The sequence below is a fragment of the Rhinolophus sinicus genome, linkage group LG05, assembly GCF_036562045.2.
Source record: "Rhinolophus sinicus isolate RSC01 linkage group LG05, ASM3656204v1, whole genome shotgun sequence".
Lineage (NCBI taxonomy): Eukaryota > Metazoa > Chordata > Mammalia > Chiroptera > Rhinolophidae > Rhinolophus > Rhinolophus sinicus.
Window position 1 is genome coordinate 165,619,783 of NC_133755.1, and position 22,656 is coordinate 165,642,438.

At 34.5% G+C, this 22,656-nt stretch overlaps 1 protein-coding gene across 1 annotated transcript in view; it reads left to right on the forward strand.

Annotated features, from left to right (window-relative positions):
• Positions 1-22,656, forward strand: part of UTRN (utrophin) — a 463,855-nt gene that overhangs the window by 184,952 nt on the left and 256,247 nt on the right. Inside the window, exons 36-45 of the mRNA XM_074333962.1 lie at positions 254-382; positions 700-870; positions 2,963-3,124; positions 3,559-3,696; positions 5,750-5,941; positions 7,095-7,267; positions 13,710-13,860; positions 15,036-15,211; positions 19,305-19,440; positions 20,767-20,916. Coding sequence (XP_074190063.1) covers positions 254-382; positions 700-870; positions 2,963-3,124; positions 3,559-3,696; positions 5,750-5,941; positions 7,095-7,267; positions 13,710-13,860; positions 15,036-15,211; positions 19,305-19,440; positions 20,767-20,916 — 1,578 coding nt within the window. The remainder of the gene's footprint in view (positions 1-253; positions 383-699; positions 871-2,962; positions 3,125-3,558; positions 3,697-5,749; positions 5,942-7,094; positions 7,268-13,709; positions 13,861-15,035; positions 15,212-19,304; positions 19,441-20,766; positions 20,917-22,656) is intronic.

The window sequence follows — 22,656 nt, forward strand, 5'->3', positions numbered from 1 at the left end:
AAAAGAAACTTTCACCTTTTATTATTCTTCAACTTTTTATTATACTGGGGTCTAAATCAAATAAATTTGAAAAGTATTCTGCCTTAGCTGTGCATTTTTAGGAATGAGATTTATTCACTGGGAGAGATTTGCAGTAAGGTAGAAACTCTTTAAATTCAGCATACAGTTAGCTCTTTGAAGGACTTTTAAATCTTCAAAGATGTATCGTCTTAAATATTTCATATGATTGTATCAATGTTTTATTCCTTTCTAGGACCATCAGAACCGGTTGGAAAAATTTGACGGGAATGTTGCTCACATAAGTACTTGGCTTTATCAAGCTGAAGCTCTCTTGGATGAGATTGAAAAAAAACCAGCAAGTAAACAGGAAGAAATTGTGAAGGTAACGGATGCAGAGATCAGTCCCACCTCTCAGAGTGGCAGGTTTTGCTGTAGTCTTTTCTCCTGGGGAAGGTGTCAGGTTACCGTGCACACGTTCTTCCTATGCAGTAGATTCATTCACTTTTATTTTGGTGGGCGAAACTGAAGTCTTGAGTGAGTCTTAATATATGAAAAGCTTACTCAAGTTGGTTGTGTTGAAACCCTTTATTAAGAATCACAGACCTTTATTTAAACTACCTTGAATTCTGAGTTAGCATCGCGGTTCATGTTTGATTTTGATTTTTCCCGTGTGATAATTTTGTGTTTTCTTACAATTAGCGTTTACTCTCTGAGCTGGATGATGCCAGCCTCCAAGTTGAGAAGGTCCGCGATCGAGCTGATGTTTTGATGAAAGCTCGTGGAGGCTCAAGCAGGGAGCTTGTAGAGCCAAAATTAGCTGAACTTAATAGAAACTTTGAAAAGGTGTCTCAACACATCAAAAGTGCCGAAGTGAGTAATTATATTTTTATATAAAACTATTTTTCGTGTAATTGTGTATCTAAATGATAGACGGTTGATTATATGGCATATACATCAAAAATTTTAAAACTAAATTTAAAGCATGCGTTCTTATTTATGATTTTGCATATGAAGGAGAAAAAATATGAAATGAGTATTGAAGAAAACCACCCAGTCGAGGGAAGTTTTCAGAATCTCCACTGAATGTTAAAATTGACTTAAATAATGAGACTAATTCCCAGGCTAGGCATGAATATTAAACTCAATATTTTGTAGACATACTTTATAAACTCGTGCACACTATATGCTTGTGAAATTGTTTTTGTGTTTTACGTGTTGACACATTGCAAGTAATTTCACAATTTAGACCTGGTACAGAAAGCTACTACCTGGTTTTATAAATTTGAAAAAAGGCCTTAAATATATAAATAAGAGAATAATAAATAAGAGCATTCCTGGAAAACAGTATTTATTTATGCTTCCATATTTCAATTTTTCTCCATGTGTATATCTTTTCTCATTCTCTTTCTTCTTACCCTTGTTTCGTGAGGGGAAGAAATGCAACATTTTATTATATGGTGTTCTCACGGTGGGGCATGTGGTTTGTGCTCAGTAATAATATTTTTATTTCATGAAAACATTTTGAAGATTTGCTGGGGAAAAAACCGAAACAAAACCACATAGCAGACATTGGAATTTATTCAAACCAGAGGTATTCATTCTGACAGAGGATTTTGAGTTTTTTAGGATCTCGAATATGGCCATATGATGGCATGTTTTAATTAATTCCACCTCTAGAGAGTTGTGTATTGAAATTATTTAGGAGGAATGATCCTCTTTTTTTGCAGGGAGTAAATATTGTCTAACTCTGCTTTAATTGGAAATATGACATAATAGGCCAACCTATCTTTCATAGCATATGAATATATTTAGATTAGTCACAATTGAAGACAAACAAAAGTCTTGCTTTAACTTTTGTCTTCCTTAGCCTTGACCTTACCTCCTCATCGCCTGACTCATGCTCATTTATTTTTTTCAATAGCTGTATGGGAGATTTTTCTTGGCATAAAAGAGTAATATATGAGACATAGGGATGGAGTGAGAGAGAGTGCAGAGAAGCAAAATTATCATTGGCCCCATAAATAACCTCTGTTAACATTTTGGCATACATGTCTATTCTTACTCATATGTACATGATATTAAAACATCACAGATTTTATATTGTTTTATATATTCTCCTTTGACATGGTTTTTAAAGACTATGGAATATTCCATTATATAATCTGTTATAATTTTCTAACTCAGTGTTTCCACTTTTATTGTGCTTTTATAAATACTGCTTTGTTAAAATACTTCTATGCATGTCTTTTTGTTCCTCTCTTAATATGCCCTTAGGATCAATTCTTAGAGTTCCTTGAAACTGTTGCAAAAGTTGTACACATAAGTACTGTTAAATAGATTTTCTGAAGACTCCTACAGAAAGTTTGGGCCAGTTTATACTTTCACAATCAGAGTGTCAACGTGCTAGTTTTCCCATGTTCAGCCAATACTGCATGTCATTTTCCTGCACAGTATTTGGTTTTATTAAAGTTGTTACATTGAGTTTAGTCGCATACATGTAAAGTCTTTCTAAACATATAGTGTCTGAAAATACTGCATTGAAAACTGTGCATTTCTTTGAATTTTGAGCTATCAAAATCCAAGGGGAATTCTGGGGAAAGGTGAAGACTTTCTTTGGGATGTACCTGTACTGGGTGGTGACCCCTCTTTTTGTCTGTGGCCATGGCAGGGATGGCTTTTGGATCAACGTACCATTTCCTCCTGTGCTCACATATGGTCTTAGAATCCTTCACATAGCATTTGAGGCCACCACAGTCATTTGCATACGACTTTGCATCCCTTTCTTAGATTTGGGAGAAAATGAGTAATTCAGAGAAGCCCACATTGGTGAAATCATTGCTGTATGAATGAATTAAAGTCAATTCACACAAATACTAGTTCTCTCTTGACATGCCATCCCTCTTATTAATGATGGAAGGTCAAGTTAAGAATATTGTTTCAAAGAACACTTTTCCTTCTACAGTTGCTGATTGGCCAAGAACCATTATCATACCAATGTCTGGACACCACTGAATCATTTGAAACTGACGTGCCTTTCTCTGACTTGGAAAAATTAGAAAATGACATAGAAAATATGTTCAAAGTTATGGAAAAACACTTGGAAACCAGTAATGAAGATGAAAAGGTTGGTTCAAGGCGATTTCCAAAACTGTGGTGTACTCACTTTTCTTCACTGTTAATTATATTTTTACATTAATGTTTTTTACCCAAATGTCTGCCACACATGACAGAACAGATTCAAATGTGATCTTCTGATGAGTGTCAATGTAAGATTTGCTACATGATTTATATGATGCTTTAAAAAAGGAGACACTGTACTTTCTGAGTAAAGGTAGTATTACCTTAATGCTATCTAACTTCCTCTAAACTAGCATTCTTTATGAGATATTTTAAGTTCAAATATAAAATATGTCAAGAGACATGAATTTTTATTGTATGTAATTCAGATGAACATATCTTGACTTATACTTTATAGCTTAGTTCTCCTATTTGGGTACTGATAGTAAGTGACCCTATGCATTTTTCTTCTGAGCAAATGTTTTCCTTTTAAACATTCAGATGGATGAGGAGAGAGCCCAGATTGAGGAAGTTCTACAAAGAGGAGAACAAATGTTACATCAACCTATGGAGGATAATAAGAAAGAAAAGATCCGTTTGCAGTTACTACTTTTGCACACAAGATACAACAAAACTAAGGTATTGTTGTGGGAGAGTCTCTGTCCATTTACATCAATAACTATTCAACCCTGTCATTCAGATGTTCGATGTTGTATTCATGGACACCCCAAAACAAACCAGTGGGAATACTATCTCCTTCTCCTTTCTAGTATGTATTGCTAGATACGTTTATATTTCTGGATGGGGCAAGTGTCAAAGAAAATAGTAACATAAAACATCTCTTGGTTTTCTGATAATGTACTAAACCTTTAAAGGGATCTATCCGTTTTGGTTGTGGCTTGCTCCTTTGGGTCTGTATTTTATATGTAGAAGTCTTGACTACGTTAAAAAAATTCTAGTTTACAAATAACCTAATTTGTGAAATTGACAAACTACAATTTAGATTCTAGAAAAAGATGCACTGCCAGATCCCTTTTCAGTGGCCATCTTCCCAGCTGCATTATAAATGTGCTGGTTTTCTCCAGAGGTCTGTTCTTGTTATAAATATATGAAGACATCTAGATTAAAGACCATGTTATTGAGTCAATGATTTTAAGCTTGAGTCTTGGTTTCATTTAGGAATTGTAACTGTTTTCAGGACTACTAACTCAGGGAACATGTATTTATGATCATTTTGCTATCACCTTTGCATTTACAGAAGAATGTCATCTTTTAGAATATCGTTTTCAATGAAGGGACATATGAGGTGTGATCAAAAGATACGGTGAACGTTTAAATAAAAAAATGTATTACAGTAAAAGACACATTGCCATTAATCCCCCTCAGAATACTTCCCCGTGCTTTGAACACACTTACCCCTCATTCTTGCCACTTTCTGAAGCAGTTCTGGAAGTCCTCTTTGGTGAGTGTCTTTAGTTGCACTGTCATGGCTGCCTGTATCCTCAATCAATTCAAAACATTTTCCTTTTATGGTCATTTTGACTTTGGGGAAGAGCCAGAAGTTGCACGGTGCCAGATCCAGTGAATAAGGTGGATGAAGACACACCGTATGTTTTTGTTTGACTGAAATTGCCGTATACCAGAAGCGGTGTGTGACATAGAATATTGTTATGATGGAGATTGAAGTAAAGACACTCATGAAAGAGGACTTCCAGAACTGCTTCAGAAAGTGGCAAGAACAATGGGATAAGTGTGTTCAAAATGACGGGAAGTATTTTGAGGGGGATTAATGGCAATGTGTCTTTTACTGTAATACATTTTTTTTTCCCACTTAAATGTTCACCATATGTTTTGATCACACCTCGTAGTGAAAGTGTCAAGGAAGCTACCTTAATTCATCAGTAGATGAGCTGTGGCTATTTGCAAGTAGTAGCCAGCATTTATTAAATTACGGCCATCTAGGAGTGAAAGTCTTAACTCCTTGAGGACTAGTGGCCCATCCCAAAGAACATTTTATTATTTACAAAGCTCTGATTAGGACACAGAAAATACTATTATTAGGGCAAATAAGTAGTCCTCTCAGCCTAGCTTAATTTTGTCTGAATTTAGCGTGTTGGGACCTATTGTCTTATTTAGGATATTCATGTTCTGTAATATTGTTCTCAAAGGTTAAGATTATATTGAAACTCCCATTGAATTTCTTATGTTACAGATGCATGTTTACTTTACTTATGTTTTCAATAGTGAGGCCCAAAAGTGTTTAATCTGTGAGATTTTATAAATAGGTAAAATGATAATGGTATTAAAATGTTTTATTTTATACAGAACTTTATGATTTGCAGTGTATTCTCATTTCCTCAATAAAATAGAAAGGACCTGTTATGCTTTTATGCTTTCCTGTTTGCTAAATGTGTTTAGGTGGCATAGGTGAAACTGCTCAAGCATTAATTTATTTATATTGTTTAAGAGCAGGCGACAGATAAAAATTAGAATAGAGATTGTTAAGGATTTATATATAGCAAAGCAGGGCAAAAATATAAAAAAATAAAACTTAGCTTTTAAATTTGGGTTTAGGGCATTGAACTTCTGCACAAAAGAGTCTTATTATTTTTTTTTTTTTTTCAATTTTCTATTATTCCTGTGGGGATATTTTAAGAGGTGTGCGTTATTATTCTTTTTAATGTTTTTCCAGGCAGTCCCTATTCAACAGAGGAGAACAGGTCAACTAGCTTCTGGAATTAAATCATCATCGCTCCCTACAGATTATTTGGTTGAAATTAACAAAGTTCTACTTTCCATGGATGATGTTGAATTATCACTTAATATTCCAGAGCTAAGCACTGCTGTGTATGAAGACTTCTCTTTTCAGGAAGACTCTCTGAAGGTAAATCTCCAGGCAGTGCATCAGAATAGCCACAGTTAAAGTAGAAATAACCAAGGAATTTGTCAGTGTGCCTACTGATATGATATATAACTTAAAATTTGTGCTGAGGAATTAATAATGTGTATGAATAATAAACCTTTCTTGTATCCACCAATGATTTATTATTTTTTAAAATTTAATTTTTTAAAAGTAGGTATGATTTTCAAGTTATTAATTCTTTGCACCATTCGAGACATTTTTTAAATCAAACACATTCACAAACCATATTCCTTTCTTATAAACTTGATTGTCAGTTGATGTGTAATGTCAGCATGCACCTTGCCACCTATAAGGATTTAGGATTGGCCAATGGCTGGGGTATGGGATGGCATGCTGATTGTAAGTTAATTAGGGATCTGGAAGTTTTTAATTAATTCACAGAAGTAGTAAATATCGTCAAGGCTTTTTCATATAATCTGATTGCTCTCATGTGTAAAGTCACAATAAAATGGCTGACAGATTTGATAGCTTTGATTGTTTGGTAGCTCATTTCTGTCATTTTAATTAGCATTATTAGATATTTGAAAATATAAATAATTTTAGCTTCAAAGACTTCATTACTGTTACAGAATATTATTGAAGCTTTTTATATGTTACGTACAAATGCCACTTGGAACACCTGTGACAATTTTTTTCCACCATTGGGATATTATGTAACATTCCTCACACCTTGACCAACGCAGGGTGTTATTTTTTTTAATGTCTAGATTTTTGTTGTTGAGTTGTATGAGTTCCTTATACATTTTGGATATTAGCCCCTTATTGGAAGCGTTGTTTGCAAAAATCTTCTCCCATTCGGTTGGTAGACTCTTTGTTTTGTTGATGGTTTCTTTTGCTGTGCAGAAGCTGTTTAGTTTGATATAGTCCCATTTATTTATTTCAGCTTTTACTTCCCTTGCCTTTGAGGTCAAATTCATAAAATCCTTTTTGAACTCAAGGTCCGTAATTTCAGTACCTATGCTTTCTTCTCTGCAGTGTCTAGTTTTGATCAGCAACAATTATTATGTCTCATTATATTTTAAATAAGTGTTATACAACATAGTTTTTTGGTCTGTAATTTCATTCTTTTTATCTCTTTGCTGGATGTTGTTAATGTCTGACAATATATTTGTAGAATGTCAAAGACCAACTGGACAAACTCGGAGAGCAGATTGCAGTCATTCATGAAAAACAACCAGATGTTATCCTCGAAGCATCTGGGCCTGAAGCCATTCAGATCCGGGATACACTTTCTCAGTTGAATGCAAAATGGGACAGAATCAATAGAATGTACAATGATCATAAAGGGTATGTGCAAATTAAATTAAGATTCAATTTAAAAAGGTCATGACAAAGGGCATTACTTTAAGATTAATGAGAATATGTCTAACATCCTTGTAATAGGCCGTGTTTAATTGTGATAAGTGTAGTTCCTTAAAGAAGGAGGAAAGAGATCACATACAGATGATCATTTGCAACACAACATGTTAATAATTAAAGGAAGCACCTTTAATGTTTCATATCGAAATAGTGTCTATTTCCTTTAAAAAACTTAAAAAGGATTTTCATTCATGTTCACTTTGTCTATGCACTTGTTGATTAATGGGAGTGGAGAACAGAGACAGGTACAGATAATTGGAATCCATGTATAACCCCAAACCCATTTTAAAAAAAATCTTCCATTTAACAGAATGTTTTTGAGCCTCCTTCTTTCTAGAGTTTGATTGACCAGGGATATTAATAAGTAGAAATGAAGAAATAATAAGATTTTTGCAAGCAACTGGATATGTAGTGGAAAGACAAATAAGATATGAAATACCCCAGTATAAAGTACCGTGTAAGAGGAAAGTTAACACAGAAAAACACGTTGATAAACTTTAGAGACATACACAAAACAACAAGGCATCAGGTTCTTCATTTGTTTGTTTGTTTGTTTGTGTTTTAGCTTACATATTTCATGTGATTATACTGTCTTTGAAGAGATAACTTTTAATGGCCTTTTGGTATATTCCTTTGTATGAATTTTTAAATTTATCTCTGTACATTTAGAGAATATCATTTTATGTATCTCTTTATACATACTTCTGACTTGAATTAGATTTAATTATTAGTTGAAGACTATATGGTTGAAAAATGATATTTTAGGGCTCTGGATTGCATCATGAAATTGATGATTATATCCTTGCCAGCAGTGTATCAGTATACGCAGAAGTATCCTTCTTACTGAACCCTTGTTAGCATTGACAGGCCATTTTATTTTTTTTAAGACCGTTGCCAATTGTGTAATGATGGATTACATATCAATTTTATTTTCATGTTTTTGATTATCAGTGAGATTTCAATATTCTTACATATGGTTATTGTCACCCGTGTTATTTCTTCTGTCAGTTGTTCGGTCCTGTTCTTGGCTCCCTTTTCTATTATGGCATTACTATGTACTTATTAATTTGCAAAAGCTTTTTTCTGCATTAAGGATATTAACCATTCATATTTTTGTTTATTGCTTAATTGTTCACAGCTTTCCATGTGCCCTTTAATGTGGTTGATGGTGTTTTTGATGTCTAGAAGTTGTAATTTTATGTAATTAGATATTACAAGTCTTTTCCTTTGTGATTTCAGTTTGTTTATAGGCAGATAAGTTACAGTTCACTGTGAGATTATTTAAATATTTATATATGTTTAAAAAATAATTTTGTTTGATTTAAAATTTACATTTAATAACCACTTGAATTTTATTTTGATACATGTTTTGTGTCAGTGGTTCTTTACACTGACTCTTCAGTATCAATAGTAGGGTTCACGCATCTCAACTTTTTAAATACTCCTCAGATTATTTTTGTGTGCAGCCGGAGTTAAGAATAATCTGTTCTATTTTGCTTTATTTTTCTTAAATGAACAACCAATTTTCTCATTATTTTTGTTGACTAACATAGTTCTTCCCTATTGTTGTTGATACTTCCTTGATCATAATTTTAATGCAATCCTATCTTACATTTATTTAATTTTGCTAATTCTGCCTTATCAAACCAGCAGTTTTCATTTAATAACATAACATTTTAATTTTAAAGTATTCTTATAAAAGTTTTTATCCAGTACAGTAAGTTTTATCTTATTATAACTTTAAAATTAATATTCTTTTTCTACATTTGTTCTTTCAATAACATTTTAGTCATTTCAATCACTTTGTAAAAATATGATCAATTTGAAATGAAGTCTTTCTCTCATTGGTTGATTCCTTTTCTGTGTCCACAGTAGAATTTTGAAGGTTTGTCTACGCCTTTTTCCAAAGGACTATTACTCTTGGTAGTTTTGTGCTTTCTTTGTTTGTTATTATAGAGTTGGTATATGGTAGCTTTCTTCTGCACTGTGTGTGTGTGTGTGTGTGTGTGTGTGTGTGTGTATAAAATTGATTTAATTAGCCTTTTTCATTATACATTTGTATATGATGATAACTTTTTCTTTTAAAAAAATTATCCTATTTGCATATATGCCTCTGGCTAATGTGGTAGAACTTCAAGAACATTGTTGATTAGTAATGTTGATTGCAGACATCCATGCCATTTTCTTGTTTATAAAAATGTTACCTCTTAGAAAATAATATATTGCATGGGGGTTTTCAAAATTCTCAGCACTTGATCATATTCTCTTATGTTAGAAAATTCTCCTCTATCATTTCTTTTATTTTATCATATTGTATTCTTTGTTTGCTTGATTACATTTGATAGAAGGTTATCTCTCTTATTCTGTTTGTCCCAGCACTTGGATATATTAATTGATTTTGTTCGTATTCCTATTCCTAATTTTTGCCTTATTTTTCTCACCCAACCTTAGTACCTATCCTAAAATATTAATTTTTCTCCATCCCTATTTATCTACTTTTTACAACCAGTAAGTTGCTTTCCATTCTGTTCTTTTTCATAAAGCATGAAGGCCATGGTAAATGTCCTATGCTTTCATGGTTTCAGTTATCAGTCAGAATCGTACTAGGGTGACCACCACGTCCATTTGTCTACGCCAGGTCTCTGTGCTGTTTTGCCTATAAAACTTTTCAAGCTTTGTTGGCCAGTAGTAAAAGTAAAATAAATTCCATGAAAAGAAAACAGATCATCTCTCTTTGAGAACTCCTTTATGGCCTCTTTGTAATGGTTCATGGCATTAGCTTTCTTATTTTTCCAAATAAGAAATTTTAGAGCCATGTTGGACAAATAATGGAGCTCTTTTTTCCCTGTCAGAGTTCTTCCCTTTCTTTAAGCCTGTTATTTCTTTCTTCTTATCTTGGATCCTTGGATCCTCATGTATCTTCTCTACTAAGAACATCTCCTCAGGTATATATCCGCTGTACCTTCTTTGCTGGCCCTCACTGCGGTGTGAACAAAGTTCAGACTTCTCATGCAGAGCTTAGAAGTTTTTTAAGAGTGTTCTCCAGATGGCCTAAATTCTAATACTTTGTACATAGTGTTCAAAAAAAGTTTTCTTCACTCATTTCATATAAACTTCAGTAAAATTTTTTTGCTTTCTGTACTGTCCCAGTTTTTGATTCTTACTCAGAATTCCGTCGTCTACTAGAATAGTGGTTTATCTTAATTTCATCAGGCTTTCTTTTCCCATCATTTAACAAGTTTTTGAAATTCAATTTTATCATAAGAAGACTTCACCCATTCGTCAAGGTCCAAAGTATAAAACAGTAGACAGGGCCTTATTAAACAGTGCAGAGTGCTGTGCTGGGGATAATGCAGGAGGCCATGTTGGGGACCCTGAGAGGGAAGGCTTTTTGGAGATTGTGAAGTTAGTCAGGTGAAGGAATAGAGGGAATGAAACATTGCATAAGGTCATAGACAAGAGAGAGTGTGGTGCTTCTGAGGAATTGAAAATAGTCCAGTAAAGCTTGAACTCATAGCAGAGAGAGAAAACCAGAAAGGTCTACAGGGGCCGTATCAGAAGGACCTTGTGTATTGTGTTAAGTAGTTTGTGTTTTACTCTGAGAACATCAAGGAGCCATGGCAGTATTGTACCAGGGGGATGACGGTCTGCCGATTGTAGAATAGATTGGTAGAGGACAAAAGTGAGAGCCAGGAGATGCATCTGTGCTTGACACATGGTGGTAACTTGATTAGAAAAGTGGCTGTGGAAGTGGAAACGAGGGGAGCATTTGAGAATTAAATTGTTGAATCAATAAAATCTGAGATTGGTGGGGCGTTGGAGTAAGGAAGAAGGAAGAGTAAAAAATGAGCCCCAAGTCTTTGGTTGAGGACGTAGGTCGGTGATGGTACCACTGTTAGAGACCGGAAACCTAGGTGGTGTGATGAGTGTGTGGCGGAAGGTAACAAGGCCAATTGGAATATGATAGACAGCAGATTTACATGTTTCTAGTTCAAATCCAGTCTAAGGCTGCCGTAAGGCTTGGACCTTGAGTCCTTTGACTCTCTGGAAGGCCTTAGCCCTTCACAATTCTGTGCTGCTGGATTCAGACAGGAGGTGATGGCTTTGCAAATTCTACCTGAACATGGCTCTCCTGTTTTTCTTTTTTCATTTTTACAACTCTTTCCTAGACTATTTAATCTAGACTGCTTAGATTTACTTGAAATTCACGTTCTGTTATGACGGTAATGATATTTACTAGGTTTAATGTGACACTTCTCAAAGTCTTTAGATTTTTGGAGCAGCCTTTCTAGCAACATTTTCTATTCATTAGTGCAGCATCTCAGAAGTCAAAATTTGTGTCTGTTGTTTAATTACTGCACATGTTTATAAACAATAATGAAGATTGTCTTAATATCTTTTGGCAGTGTTTTGTTTGAAGTGCTCTTGTATTTCTCATGCCCAGTAGAATGTTGCTTCCCTGTGGGCACTCAACAAATATTAACTGAATTATCCAAGTGATTTTTATGGAAGAAGGAAATATAAACAGTTATTTAGGAGTTAGCAATGGTAGGGACCATTTTATTATTTTTTAAAAAATAAAAATCTTTTTATTATATAAAGTAAATGTTTCATTAACATTATGAAAACCTCAGAGATAATTTTCTAAACCTCTCCTAGCACTGCTAGTTTAAACAAAGGCTGGCAGTAAATTCTTTAGGATCCTAATCCAACAAAGCTTTTCCTTTTTATGCTTATTTTGTGTTCCAAATATGACAAGCACTGGAGTTTGACTTCGTCTTATTTCTGAAGGAGTTAGGTTTGGATGGATCTTGAGACTATCATGCAAAGTGAAGTAAGTCTGATGGAAAAGGACAAGAGCCTTGTGATTTCACTCATATGTGGGATGTAAACCAGAAAGCAATAAATGAACCAACAAAAACAAACCAACTCACAGACAAAGATAATAGTCCAGTGGTGACCAGAGGAGAAGAGCGGTGGGGGCAGGGTGAAGAGGGTGAAGGGGTTCAAATTTATGCTGACAGGGGGAGACTAGACTTTGCGTGGTGGTGAACATACAACACAATATACTGATGATGTGTTACAGAATTGTATACCTGAAACTTACATAATGTTATTAAGCAAGGCCACCCCAATAAACTTATTAAATAAAAAAAAAAACGGAGTTGGGTTTAACTAGACATCTCAATAGTCCTTTGTCTTGTTGCCTAACCTGGGCTTTGCAGGTCCTTCCATATTGTGCTATGTTCAGGTGCATGGAACACTGGATTAGTCTGCACAGAGTGTGTTAGTCTGCTAGGGCTGCCATAATAAGATAGCACAGACAAGATTGCTTAAACAACAACATTTATTCTCACTCAGTTCTAGAGGCTGGAAGTCCAAGATCAAGGTGCCGGCAGGGTTAATTGTTGGTGAGGCCTCTCTTACTGTCTGGCGGATGGCTGCCTTCTCCGTGTCCTTACACGGCCTTTTCTCTGTGCCTGTGCAGACACAGAGAAATACAGAGGGTACGAAAAAAATGTATACACATTTTAAGAAAGGAAAATAAAAACTGTATTAAAATTATAATACAGTGAATGATGCGAGCATTCAGTTGATTAACTCCATCTTTTGAGTAAATGTCATACTGCACATTGCTACCATAATTCAACGCAATTTTGAAAAGTAATACATAGATAACATCTCTGGTGTCTCTGCCTCTTGTCATTAGGACAATAGTCCTGGGGGTTAGGGCCCCGCTCTAATGACTTCATTTTTAAAATGATCACCGTAAAGGCCCCATCTCCAAAAAGTTGCTTTGGGGGTTAGGGCTTTAACATATGAATTTTGGGGGACACAATTCAGTCCATCACACAGAGATAATGAAGTGAAAGGAAATTTTGAAGTGTTTTGGCCTTTCAGATTTTGTTCTACCTGGGAACTAAGTGTCCTGGAAGTAAAACACCATATTTTTTTTTTCTAAGAGAACAGTCATGAATCATATTTTACATTTTGTGGTATTTGAAATGTTAAGTGTTTAAAGTTGGGTGGGTTAACTGCCTGCCGCTGATCAATCTTGATTTTCCAAGCCTGGGAAGGCTGTCTTTTCAGTTAATAAGCTGCCTAGTGTGTGCAGGTATGTATGTGAGAGAGAGGGAGGCAGGATGGGGTGTGGGCTGGTTGTTTCACACTTGATATAATGCATGTTTCTCTAAAAGGAATCATTAACTATAATCCACTATGAAAACTAATCCTGTAGAGCAGTGAGCTGTGAATTTACTCATTTGCGGGCTCTCCATTTAAATGTTTTGAATTTCCTTCTTCGAAAAATTGGTTCTAGACAGCCCTGGAAAGTTGGGAAACTTATTTTATTTTGTTTCTTGTCCTCTAGTTATTTTGATAGGGCTGTGGAAGAATGGAGACAGTTCCATTGTGACCTTAATGACCTCACACAGTGGATAACAGAAGCTGAAGAATTACTGGCTGATACCTTTGCTCCAGATGGTGGCCTGGACTTAGAGAAAGCCAGGATACATCAGCAGGTGAGTGCTTTCCATCAGCGAATGGGGATCTGCTGAAAAGGTGGCATGTTTGTCTAGTATGTGGCATTTAAGACAGATATCGAAAGCAGTGGCTAAATATATTATTTTTTCAGGAGCATATAGACAATCTGTAATTTGTGTTCCAGTTCTAGTTTCAAAGGTATAAGAAAAATTGCTTATTTATAATTTTTAATTAGGATTTTGAAGAAACTTAAAAATATTTTTTCATGGCTAAAACAAAAAACAATTTTATTTTTAAAATTTTATATTCAGAATAGCATTTGTAAAATTTTGTGCCCCAGACTATGTTAAGGACAGAAATATATCAGCATACCTCACCTCTGTTTTCTGTACTTAAACATTTAGGCATCTTATTTCCTCTTTTATGGATAATTATCATAAAAGTTAATTATTCTTGAGTTGTATCAGGGCAGCTGCTCATGTAAGTCTAATTCAGTCTTGGAAAATATAACAGTAACTAAATCAGGTCTTTAAAAATAATGGTTGAAAGCAAGAAAAATTGCAATTTACCATTGTTAAAAATATTTCCTCTTTCATTAAACTTGAAACTATATTTAGTATAGAATGTTCATGAAGAGTTAGCGAATGCTTTTATTTTTCTCATATACTTGTTAATACATTTTCTTACTTTTAGAGTTATAGAAAAGTACTTAAATTTTACTTTAAAATAATCTCTTTTAAATCTGTTGCTTAAAAATTTACAGACCAGTGAAGCAATGTCTCAATAAAATGCACATTGAGGTTTACTTATATGTGGGAGGACATAAGGGTGTATGGGTTTATTTTTCTTTTTAAGAGATGCTTTCAAGCACATATTTCTAGATAAGAATCCGCTTTAATCAAACATGATGGATGCTTATGCTTCAATGTTGTAAACAGCTGTTATTTATTTTATATTATTTGTCCTGTTTCACTGTATTTTGACTGATGACATTCATGAGAGTAGGTTAGATTTCAAAAAAGATTTTATTAAGTGTGTTCATTGAAATGTAACTAAATTGTTTTTAAAATACCTTCTTCGTGAACATAAAATATCCTTCCAGGACTTTGTTCGTCTAATCCTTAAATTGACACCATGGTACTTGGGGGGATCCATCTCATCAGAACAGTTTAGTTTAGCAGTAGAATTAATTTTGGATTGTACTCTGTTATAGGAACTCGAAGAGGGAATCAGCAGCCACCAGCCCAGTTTTGCAGCACTAAACAGAACTGGGGACATGATTGTCCAGAAACTGTCCCCCACCGATGGAAGCTTCTTGAAAGACAAGCTCGCAGGTTTAAACCAGCGCTGGAGTGCGATCATTGCAGATGTGAAGGCTCGGCGGCCAAGGTGATTAACACACAACTTCAGGGCACAGGGGTAGAATTATTTTGGGCAGAGCCTTTTTAAGATACTCTCACATGAGTTCAAAGTTCTTTTATTGTCTGATACTACAATAGGAGTTTGACTGTCACTTAAGACCGCCACTGTCCATATTCTGCATTTTTAGAACACTGTCCTTTATTTTCAGGCAGTCCATAGGTCTCACTTTTCTATGCAGGGATCATATGTGTAAAAAATGCCTTATTCCTTTTAATTCTGCTTATTATGATATGGTGACCACGTAGCAGGAACTCGAAGTAGTTGAAAGAACATTCTGGACTTTCAGTCTGAATATGTGGGTTCAGGGTCAAGCGTCTCACTTGCTAATTTCCTGACGGGGCCCTGGGGTCTTCAGTAGATCGTTCTTAGTGTCAAAGGGTGCACTGCACCCAGGTACAATATCAGTGCGTTGTAGATAACATGGTTTCTCTTCTAGACAATACAATAAATGTGATGTATTATTGTTTGTTTTTTATATCAAATTACGTTACAATGTCCCGGATTTATTAGGGTGGATTCTGGTTCTAAACATGTTTGCCAGGGAATATAATACTCTGTATTATACATATTATTTTACATATTACTTTAAAATTATTTTAAGTTATTTTTTTGAGATGGTCAATATTTAATGATTTCTACTTTGCTTAATACATTCCATCTCATAAATGACCTTTTTTGGGGAGTTAATGGTAGTTTTCAGTTAAAAAATTGCAGATATGTTTTTCCTGCTAGTTTTAACTCTGTAGATGCCGTATTATTTTGGTGAAAAGCTATTGTTTTGTTAAAGGCTAATCTTTTTCAAGTCCAGTACAGGTGTACCTTGGGGATACTGTGGGTTCAGTTCCAGACCACTGCAAAAAAAGTAAATATCGTACTAAAGCAAGTCACACAATTTTTTTGGTTTCTCAGTGCATGTGAAAGTTATATTTACACTACACTATAGTCTAAGTGTGCAATAGCATTATGTCTAAAAAACCAACTGACATACCTTAATTAAAATGTACTATATTCCTAATAAATGCTAACCATCTAAGCCTTCAGTGAATCGTAATCTTTTTGTTGGTGGAAGGTCTTCCCTTCAATTTGTAATACAAAGCCATATCTGTGAAACACATTAAAGTGAAGCACAATAAAAACGAGGTATGCCTATATTATAACATAAAATATTCAAGTATGAGTATTTGACGTTTGGCTGCTTTTTATAAAATAACATCTATTTTTTTGTATTTTGGTGAGAGGCAAATAATAGTTTGTGTGTTTTGGCTGAGAGATTGCCATGTGGCAGAGATAGTATTTGGCACCCTGTACATATTGCCTCACTTAATCCTCACAGCTACTTTCTGAGGGGACTGCTAGGCCCATTGCACAGCTTTGGAAACTGAGGCTCAAAGAGGAGAGGTTACATAACTTGTTCAGGCTCTCACAGAAAGTGATGGTGCTTAAGCTCTCAAATACTGTGCTGTGCAAACTTGGAAGACCACAGAGCTCTCTGGCCGAGTTTCCTCCTCTGTAAATGAGAACTGTGGTGTCTTCTCAGAGGAGTGTCATGAAGATAAAATAAAACAGTGTTTGTAAAAAGCATATGCCCTAACTATTCATAGTAAACACTTAAAATATATAGTTCTTATAATAGGAAGTTAACCTAGAACTTATTCCCCAAGCATGCCATTGCTGAATTTTGCCAATGTTTATCGATTGATTTGATTGAGTCTTGTGTTTGGCACTGAGGATACAGACATCAGTAAGGACTAAGAAGAAGAAAATAATTAAAGGGAAAAAATGCTATGGTGTGATTAAGAACACATCGTTAAGAAGGTACAGTGTTGTCCCAGAGGCAGGGGTGGTGGGCCGTGAAATTGAGGCATCACAGGGGAGGGATCCTGAAAGTGAGTTTTGAAGCATTTATAGCCATTTCCCATACATACCTCTTAGGGAGGGTCTTCTAGGGAACAGAAGAACAGGCAAAGGTGGGAGGCATGAAATAGTATGGCCAGGTAAGAGATCTGCAAAAGTTAGATGGAGAGGAAGGTTCAGGGACCAGGGCCAGGATTGGAAGCTGAGGTCCCATAGGATTTTCTATGCCACGCTGATGAATATGCATGGAGATTCCTTCTAGCTGGAAGATGATCTATCTCCCAGTATTCATAAGGAAAAAGATACACCTGCTGGCATGGTACTAGCAATAAATGCAGAAATTCCTCTAAAGATTTTTCAGTAGATCTCTGTGGAGGGTGGGTAATTATTGCTCACAGAACTAATAATGTGAAACTAATACGTATTTTACTGTTTTTTTTTTTAGAAGAGAAACAAATAATGAATCTCTTCTCTGACATCTTATATTTTAGCTAAAGCAGTATTTGTTTTCATAAATTTATGTTTAACTTCGCTTCGTGTTGTCACTTATCATAAATTGGGGCCACCTTGGCAGTTTAAGAGCTTATATGTGTACTGTTATCAGAGTCACAGAGAAAGCACTCAGTTTCATCTGTTTTTGTATTGTGTGCCTGTAGTGAAGTACTTGCACAGTTCAGCAACTTACAGTCTTATAACTTAATGAGCAATTGTTATCTACTCTTTGAGTATGAATTTACAACTTGTTTTTACTCTTAGGGATAACATTGAAAAATATAGATATTATTTAGCTAGTTTGCAGATGAAAATCTTGTGTGACTCACATATGTCTTATTGAAATTACTTGATAAAGTTAGTTTCCTTCATAGATATATTTTCAAAATAGTCATCATTGTTAAACATGGGAATTTGAATTCCAACATTTTTTTTTGGAAACACAAGGTATGTAATAATATTTCAGGTGTTTTCAAAAGTTATTTTACTTAAATACTCTTCGATACAAAGGATAAATTACCTGTTTTGGTATGGGTAGTCTTAACAATTAGTACTATTGCTCGATTTATTTATGTTTTTAATTTTGAAGCCATGCTCTCTCCTGATGGATACTTAAAAATGAAAACTTGTGATTTTTCCGGCGATTTTTATTCTTTTTTTAAACATTAAATGCTCTCCTTCAAATATTACTGATTATTAAATATATGTGTTTATTTTGCATTTTATTATATATATGCCACGATTTAGACCTTTTTGTGATTAAAAAGACAAAGTCATAGACATAAAAATGTAAATTCTTATTAAGGATGACACAGTGTAATTCATTAAAAATTGTATTCTATTTTTAAATCAGTAGCTAGTAGTAGGAGACACAAAAATAATGATGCCACCACCAAGCTCTAAATAGCTTTCAAACCCTTTTTAAAAAATACGTGATTTGGTTTGTCATATAAATTCAAATCATATTCCCATCTTCTGACAGATGGTTTATATACTTATAAATGTTATCCTTACAACATTTGAAAAATCTGATTAAGGTAGTTTTTTTTTATACTCACATAACTATTTGTTTTCCTATATCCTTTAAAACTTTTGCTTTGCATTTTCTAGATCTCTTTTTATAACTTGGCTATATTCATAAATAATACCTAGTTTAGTGAAGTCCAGATTTGCATTTTTCTTGTATTTTCTAATACTGGTAAAAATTTTTCATTCTCAGTATCTTGCTCTGTTCTTATTTATTTCTTATGAATAAAGAAGAGTAATAGCTGCCACCAATGTGAATAATATGTTACATAATGATGTCTCCAAGGAATACGCAAAGAGAATTATGTGTTTTTCCTTATTATTTTAGATAAAGACATTTTTCATGTTATTTTAAGTCCATTATGTTGTACAATGGTATCTAGCTGTCAAAAACATCTTTTGTATTAAATTTCTGTATAATTTTTCATAATGAGAGAAGATAACATTCTTTAGTTTCAATTTTTTTGAATTTAATGAAGGAAAAATTTTTCTTCCATTTCAGATAATCTTTGGTATTGCAGAATGTATACATTACTATTAACACATGTAAATACATGTTAAAATAATTATTAGGAGTTATTTCTTTTGTGATGTATGGAGTCTGGATATACAAAGTAAATATGTAATGTTCTATTAATACTTAACTGAATAATTTTTCTCAGTATTTTTAAATAATATATTCTTTTAGGCTAAAAGGAGAAAGTAAGCAAGTGATGGAATACAGAAAAAGACTAGATGAGATTGTCTGTTGGTTAACAAAGGCTGAGAATACTATGCTAAAGAGGTCCACCACCGAGCTGGAAGAAAACCTGAAAGAATTAACAGTAAGTGGTTGGTCTCTATATTTGTCAACACTTTTTATTGCATGGACATTTGCACTAAAAATAAGGTAAACTATTAGAAGAAGGAAAGGGGAAGAAACTGTGTACTTTGTGGCATATGTGGTGACCTTTAAAGAGGAATACCTTTTTCTTTTTTTTTTTGAAAGATCAGTTATAATTTTTTTCATGCCAAAGTAAGGCTTCACTCACACAAAGATAATAAATCATGTGTTTTTAGTATTAGACCAAAAGTTTTTAGGATATTTTAAACTGACTTCATCATTTTAGAATATAATATTACTGTGAAGTACAGTTTTTGCTTTTAGGTTTAGAAGATAATTACTGATGACTATTTATAACATTGAATTTTATAGAAACTCAAGAAAACTCTAAGTGATGTGAGAGTAACCCAGCATAGTTTACTCTAGGCTTATATGATGTATTAATGAAATGCATTCATGAAAATTTTTTTGTTGATCTGCAACCAACAAGAATTGGTTATAGTTGTATACCTATATAGATATGTAAATATACCCAAATATCCATACATTTTTATATATATAAATTATGTTTTTTGTGTGAAGAGTTAAAATACTTGTTGCAGAACAATAAGCATAATGACCTCATATTTTTATTTTAAAAATAAATTGTGTGTACATATACACACAGGTATGCATCAAAGTATACCTAAAATGATATTCACTTATTTGATAAGAGATTTTGTCTAAAGGAGTATGATTGGGGCATTTTGGGAAAGAAACTATTAGTAATGATGAAAAATATTATGTGGTTAAACAATTACTATTTTTTTTCCAAAATGTGGCAAATAGCTAATAAACTTGTTCTTGTTGTAACTAAAAATTTCATTAGTTTCTGGAACATCCCTTTGGTAAACAATTTGGAGACAATCACAAAAGTTGGGGCAGTACAGTAGGGTAGGTGGAGGTAAAGTAGAGACAGATGCATAAAATGTTCCTGCTGTTTTCTTTTTTTTTTTTGCCTTTCATTAAATAGACATAATTTTCATTATCTAAGAATAGAATGTTACATTATAGATGTAAATATGATGTAATATGACCCTGTTAAGAGCCAGGGGTGGGGGTTGGGAGCACACAGGCACACAAGTGTGCACTGAAGTGGGTGGTCATTCCCATATGTTACAGTTTGTTGATATAAATCTAGGCTTCTTATTTGTTTACTTTCCACTTAAGAAAATTAAATGTCCACAATGTAAGAATACTTTCCCAAACTGGGTTCTTTCTAGTACAGTTCTTGAACTTTCTCCAGTATGACCACCTTCTAACCACACCTCTCTTCTGACATCTTTAGAACTTAAATGAAGAGATGGATGTACAAGGTGAAAAACTCAATTGGCTGAATAGAACTGAATTGGAAATGCTTTCAGATAAAAGTCTGAGTTTACACGAAAGAGAAAAAATTTCAGAAAGCCTGAGAACTATAAATTCGACATGGAATAAGGTGGGCATTCAGAATTACTGTGATACCTTTCTCATGTTTACTGATTTTGTTGTTATTGATTTTCTCATGTTTATTCATTTTGGGATCATGTAACTGTTTTAAGGCTGTCCAAATATGGGCACATTTTTCTAATGCTTATAATTATTAGTTTTTTTGCATCTGATATGGCCAGAAGCATATATTCTCAAAGAATGCTTTTTGTTTTACATGTCCTTTTTTGGCCTAGGGGATTTATATGTTACATAGTACATTAAATAAAGAATATGTATTAGAACAGGGGTGTCCAAACTGCAGCACACGGGCCAACTGCAGCCCGCGATCCGTTGTTAACTGGCTCGCAGCAAATTCCAAAAATATATTTAATTTACTTAAATAAACCAGGTGAGGCAATACGTACTTCACCTCAAGTGAGTGGCCCGGCTCTTTGTGTATTTTACCGCATATGGCCCTTGGTGAAAACCTTTGAAAAAAGTTTGGACACCCCGGTATTAGAATGAGGCAATAAAAAGCAAATAATTGTACTCTGAAAATGAACACATTTACACTTCCTGATGTTGCACTTGGCTTTTTATATATGTATGTTTATTTTTAATGATTACATTCATTCAGCATGTGTTTACTAGGTTCCAGAACGAATGTAATGGCGTGTGGCTACAAATAAGACTAAAATAAGGTCCTTTTGTTCATACTATTACTTTCTTTGCAGTGGAAACAGTAACAGGCAGGCAAAGCCAGATTTCTATTTATTTTGGTTTGACACATACCATGTCAGAGTATGAGGTCTGTCTGGGACATTGAATGGATATGTCTGTGCCCCTGGTTTGGATGGACCCCAAATCAGTCATTTTCTCCCCCCTCAGTCCTCTTAAAATGGTAGCCGCCAACCTGTATCTAATGATGTAGGTGCTTTATTGATCTAGCCTCTCTGATTGGAATTTCTGTCTTGATGAGTCACTGTTACATCTGTGTCCTGCACCTCTCTCCACACTCTGGACTTGCACCTCCATCTGCCAGCTCAGCAGCTCTACTTGGATGTCTGCACAGGCATCTCAGAGTGACGTACAAAGCTGAGCTCCTGTTCGCCACCTCCCTCCTACGCATTAGTGTACTTCTGCCCTAGCTATTGATAATTATATCCCTATTGGTTAGGCCCAGAACCTTGGACTCAATCTTAGGGTATGTGACTTATATCTCAAAAACAAACAAGCCAAAAAAACCCCAAATGTTGGAGTTACTGTTATCAGCTTCTCCTTTAAGATACATACCTAACTGATGGATGACTGGAAAACTAGATGCATCATGAAGCAAACGTAGCAAAATATTAACACTTACAGATATTGGATAGCACATGGGTATTCCCTGCAATTCTTTCAACTTTTCTTAGGCTTGAAACATTTCATAAATTTGACTGCTTCTCACTACCCCTATTTCCACTAACTTGTTTCAAGCCACTATCATTTCTGTTTTGCTCACTGCAAAGGCATTTTCACGGGTCTCCCTGGTTCCTCCTTTGCCCTTTGTTAATATCTTTTCAACAAAGCAGGGAAAATACTTAGTAAAACATAATTCAGATGAAGTACCTCCTCTGAGCAGAAACCCAGTCATGGTGTTCTGTCTCAGTCAGAGTAAAGGCCGAAGTCCTTACTGTGACATCGTAGGCCTTGCGTGTACTGGCTTCCTTCTCTCTCTCTGACCGCATCTGCTACTCTCTCACCCTCACACTCTTTTCCAGACATGTTG